This window comes from Cynoglossus semilaevis, chromosome 19, assembly GCF_000523025.1.
Source record: "Cynoglossus semilaevis isolate Cse_v1.0 chromosome 19, Cse_v1.0, whole genome shotgun sequence".
In the NCBI taxonomy this organism is placed as follows: Eukaryota; Metazoa; Chordata; class Actinopteri; order Pleuronectiformes; family Cynoglossidae; genus Cynoglossus; species Cynoglossus semilaevis.
In genome coordinates this window covers 14,365,608-14,371,116 of record NC_024325.1, presented here as the reverse complement: position 1 = coordinate 14,371,116, position 5,509 = coordinate 14,365,608, and the positions used below count along the sequence as shown (strand labels likewise).

The 5,509-nt window shown below is 43.9% G+C and overlaps 1 protein-coding gene across 1 annotated transcript in view; it reads left to right on the top strand.

Moving 5' to 3' along the window:
- Positions 1-932: 932 nt before the first annotated feature.
- trpc4a (transient receptor potential cation channel, subfamily C, member 4a) overlaps positions 933-5,509 on the top strand; it is a 21,397-nt gene continuing 16,820 nt past the window's right edge. The window contains exons 1-3 of the mRNA XM_008333221.3: positions 933-2,037; positions 4,063-4,280; positions 4,921-5,139. Coding sequence (XP_008331443.1) covers positions 4,122-4,280; positions 4,921-5,139 — 378 coding nt within the window. The 5' untranslated portion in view covers positions 933-2,037; positions 4,063-4,121. The remainder of the gene's footprint in view (positions 2,038-4,062; positions 4,281-4,920; positions 5,140-5,509) is intronic.

Below are 5,509 nucleotides of genomic sequence, written 5' to 3'. Positions count from 1 at the left end.
ATCTATTTTGAGCAGTATTCTGGAGAGTGAAATGTCACCAGTAGAGAGTGATCGCAGCTGAGAGTGGTTCACCAGGGGGAAAAAAACCAAAAACATTTCTATTGTTGCTCCGGCCTCACTGACGCTCTGTGTCTCAGCTCATCTGAGAATCCAAATGAATGTTGTTTACATTCGTACCAGTGGTTCTGTACTGTTCTGGGTCTGGGTCTGACCCAGGACCGTGCAGCTGAGTTCCAGGTTCCAGGGTCGGTCTGTCACCGTTCATCCAACAACCTTTATGGTCACGTCTCCAAACAAATGTCCCGGAGGACCATCACATCACATGTCCTCACTGACGTGTTTGTGGAACAGGACGTGCAGTTGAAGTGCAAACATGGTCAACATAAACTCTCCGTCTCCCTCACACACACACACACACACACAAACACACAAATATAAACATGGAAATATGTCTGGCACCGGCGACTGTATAAATATGTCAGTGGAAATTAAACAGCGTTACACACTATTAGCAAGAATTTACAGCATCCAGAGGACCATAAGTTAGACAGAGAGAGGGAGCGAGAGAGAGACAGAGACGGAGAGAGAGAGAGAGAGAGAGAGAGAGAGAGATGTAACTGATTAAAAGCCTTCACATCAAATCCCTGCTCCCATGTAGGAGCAGAACCAACATGTAAACTGTTACTCAGCTGTAAACTGTACAAATGAACTAATGGACACCATGGTCCAGTACCATTTGGTCCAGTACCATTTGGTCCAGTACCATTTGGTCCAGTACCATTTGGTCCAGTACCATTTGGTCCAGTACCATTTGGTCCGGTACCAATTTATTCCAGTGATATTCTAGTGTATAAATATAGAAATAATCAAAGAAAATGAAGCAATAAAATACACACTTATTGACATATAGAAAGTAAGAAAGGAAGGAAGGAAGGATTGGAGGAAACAAGGAAGAAATGAAGGAAGTTTGGACTGAATTGAGGGTAAGATGAAAATAAAAGAAGAAGACGGGAAGTAAATGAGGAAGGATTGAAGTGAGGAAGATAACATGAAATCACATAATGAAGTGGTCAGAATAAGGGAAGAAAGAACTAAGGAAGAATGGAAAAAAGGAACGTAGAAATGTGGGAAAAAAGAAGGGGAAATCAAAGAGGAAAAGAAGGAAGATTTTTCTTCCATGTCCTGCATCATGTTGCTCTGCGTGTTGTTGAATAAGGATGTGATATTCTGTGCAAACTGTTTATAAAAACTGTTCAAACTCTAACGCACGTTGACGTGGAGTGTTTTCCATCTTTGGAGACACGCTGAGCTGAAGGAGCTCGTCTTCCTCCTCTGGCGGTGCCACTGCTTTCGATGCGTCTCCAAAATGCGCACCACCAGTCTGCAGCAGCACCAGCATCATCATCATCATCATCAGAATCAGCAGCAGCAGAATCAGCAGCAGAATCAGCAGCAGCAGCAGCAGCAGAGACGCAGACCACCTGCCAGGCGTCAGGCTGCTGTGCGCTCTTTCCGCTCAGTCTGCCTCCAACAGGTGGATGGACGAGTGGAGTGAAGCAGAACCTCAGAGAAACTGCGGCTGTGGTGGAGGCAGCTGTGATCCATCCACGGAGGAAACTTCGCCGCTCGATTCCACCGCCTGGATTTGGTTTTTTGTTTTTGTTTTTTCTTGCGCCGTGAAGACCGACTGCGGTGTGCGCCAAGCTGCGTTTTTATTCTCTCTCCCCCCTCCTCTGATCCTTTTCCTTTCCTCCTCCAAAAACGGCCCAATGATCGTCGTGATCCAAACCCAACACATGTGGATGTACAACATGGAAAGTCACAAGTCCAAGAAATGAGAACGGAGAAATGAAAGCCGACTCAAAGCCAAGAAGATAATGCGTTCTCTGTGATCCTCGCTGCAGCTTTTCCTCGTGTGAATGATGGAACGTTCAAGAAGTTTAAAGCCTCTCCTTCTTACGTGGCTCTTGTGGATTATTCTTTCCTGAAGGATGAGCACCGAGCTCCAGGAGAGTTCCAATGTCCAGCATCCTAAAGGTTGGTTTTCTGCTTCATTGTGCTTGAAAATTCACATTTCCCTTGGAGTGGGTTTTCAATGCCACAGATGAGTGGACCGTAAAAATAACAGCTCTTACTGGAAGCTGCTCCAGGTCTCATCTTGTAAATCATAAAAAAAAAAAGAAAAGAAAAGAAAAGAGGGAGACTCAGAGTCATAAGCTCTGTTATCTTCTCCAACCATTTGTATTTTTAGCCCTCAGGCTTCCCGGTCCATTTCTCGCCCACAGACACACAGATAAAAATGTCAGAATCCCCAACCGGTGAGTTTAAACAGGCGGCGTTCAGAAGTACGTGGCGCTGTGTGCCAGTTTCCACAGAACTGCTGTGTTTATGACTGATTACTGTGCACTTTATGACTGTTACTCTGAGTGTGCAAGCAAGGGGAACAGTGGGCAGGAGAAGAATTCCCCAACAGACCTGACCTCACCGCGATGTGCTGCAAAAAAAATATATCCCTCTTCAAATAAATAAAAATCTAATTTCATTGGAAATTCTAGGTTTGTTTGCAATAGAATAAAAAACTATGATTTGCTTTGATTAGACCACTGTGTGTGTTGTGTTCAGGTGCAGTGGTGCTGCCCTCTGCTTGTGCCCTCTTTTTGGCTTCCTTCTGTCAGAACAATTCAAGTCACAACTGTCAGCAGAGTTCAATTCCTCGACATGGGTTGACTGTCGCTCCTGTACGTAATAAACGGCCACAGCCTCAGGTTGAGCCACAAAAGACCAGTGTTATTTATAAGCAATCTGATGTAGCATCCATACAGCGCATCGCTCCACGTACGTTCATGCGGGCTACGTTCATCTACCAACCAGAAGGTCAGATGTTCAAGGTCAACTGTGTGGATGACGCCCCCTAGTCAACAATTCCGGAATTGAATTATGGTGCAAACTCGTGCTTTATCGTTTAATTTCCACTTAATGGGATCATGAAGTGCTCATGAGGTGTTCCAAAATCAGCAGAGCGCCATCTGCTGTTTGTACCTATGGATGTTCGCTTTTCATCCGTACGTTACCCCACAGCTACTGCACCGTGGTTGTCGGGTGAGAGAAGAAGAGAGCGATGCTCCGGGTGAGTGCTGGGCGAGAGGCAGAAAAACCACAACCTCGATGTTTTGACGCCTCACCATTAAAACTAATTCAGTTGCTAATTGGTCTGAATGGATTTAATGGGTTTAATTTTCTTTTTGATGGAGGTGAGAAGCCTCCACTTGTTGTCCCTCATCTTGGCCACAAACTAAGTGGTTCTGTTAATCCGCTCATTTATTGTGCAGAGATACGGAGCGGTAATGAGTTCTCCAGGGACAGTGGGAGGAGACAGATGGAAACGTTAGCCGCTAACCACCTGAACTTTTCCACTTTTCTTTTCTTTTGTTTTGTGTTATATTTTTATCACCCCTTCTTCTCCTTCTCCTCTTGTTACGTTCTCTTCTGATTCTCCTGGACATTTCCATCTTCGTTTTGCTTGTTTCAGGTTTTTTTATACATTTGTTTGCTGATGATGATGTGCTGTTAAGTTAACTTACTCTCTCAATACATTTTCATGTTTGGATTGATGTAGGGATTTTTTTTTTCGCAGTCAAGTCTGGGCCAAAGTAGAAAAAATATTTTGGATAATCTTGGCCTTTTTTTCCAGTGACTTTTATATCATTTTCAATCTTTACGATCATTTTTCTTTTTATTGTTTGTGATGTTAATAATGAAATAATAACTATAACAACAACTTTTGCCACTTTAGAAAAAATGTGGACTCCCTTTTATATTTTCTTTGTCCAAGTTCAGGTTATATTTTGACTCTTGTCTGGGTTTATATTTACTAACTTTTTGCTAGCTCGGAGCTAACACCAACAACAACACGTTTCATTCTTATTCTCACTTCTGTTTTAGTTTCTTCTACTCTTTGACAACTCTTTGGTTTCTCTGTTAAAATGAAACCCAAACCTTTACGAACAACAAACACCCACCTCCCCCCCCCACCTCTGATGTCACTGTTCCTGTCCCCTCCAGTGTGAAGCCCCCCGGCCCAGCCCAGCCCAGCAGTGATCGCGGTGCTGAAGCCCAGGAAGATGTCACAGCTTTACTATCGGAGGCCCGACAGCTCCTCGTACCGGGACCGCATCCCGCTGAGAATAGTGCGGGCCGAGTCGGAGCTGTCGCCCTTGGAGAAAGCCTACCTTGGAGCCGTTGAGAAGGGAGACTACGCCAGCGTCAAACATGCACTGGAGGTGTGTACGAGAGAGTGTGTGTGTGTGTGTGTAGAAATGATACGTGAAAAATGAATAATTTGATTGGTGAAACACTAGATTATGAATGCATATTAGAGCTTAATCTAATTGCTTTGATTTAATGAGAAGATTTAACACCATCAGCCTCCACTCATTTTCACAAACATCTGGAGCCTTTTTTTCTTTTTGGCTTTTTGGCCTTTTACAAAAAAAAAATTCCCAGAGAATATTCCGTGTTGTATTCCATTGTTTCCCAAAGACTGGGTCGCAACCCTCAGGTGGGTTGCAAGATATTTTTTTTGGGTTGTCTCGCATCATGTTTCACAGAAGTTTACAAATAAGGTTTGTTGACTTGGGTCGCGAAGGTTTGTGACTTTTAAAATATGGGTCCCCAGAAAAAAAGTTTGGGAAACTGTTGTATTCGATCCCGTTGTGATGTCATCAGATGTCTCCGTATGTTTTGCTAACTGTGTGTGTTTGTGTTAAAAAATAAATACATTTATTTTAGTTGATCAATTTAACTTTTTACTTACTTTACCAACACTTGTTACTGACATCTGTCTTAGTGTTGATTCAATCCAATTATAAAAGTTAAAATACAAACTCCCTGACGTCCAATCACATTCTCGTTATTCCCCAGGAAGCAGAGATCTACTTCAAGATCAACATCAACTGCATCGACCCTCTCGGCCGCACCGCTCTGCTGATCGCCATCGAAAACGAGAACCTGGAAATCATCGAACTCCTGCTGAGCTTCGGCGTCTACGTCGGCGATGCCCTGCTGCACGCCATCCGCAAGGAGGTGGTGGGGGCCGTGGAGCTGCTGCTGAATCACAAGAAACCCAGCGGTGGTATGCAGGTGAGGGGCAACAGAGGGAGGGGGCGTTTCTGAAGGCAGGGATGCTTTCATATTTACGACATTGTCAGTCACCACTGCAGTCATCCATCCCATAATTCCCCACATTGTCTTCTCTGCTGGCAAACCCAGTGCGATGTGATTAGTCACACACAAACAAACTGTTGTGCAATTTTGCAATTTTCTTCTTTTTTTTTTTCCAACCTGAAAAGGTTTGGAGTACGACGCTCGTCAGCTGATTAATAAATCTCCCACAGCCGAGCTAGCTTTACCCCGTTAATTACCCCAATTAAAAACCAAATCGTCTGATTTATCACAGACTGTTCTGCACTCCGGGAGGGTTTGATTTTCTACTGACTCTTTTCCATCACAG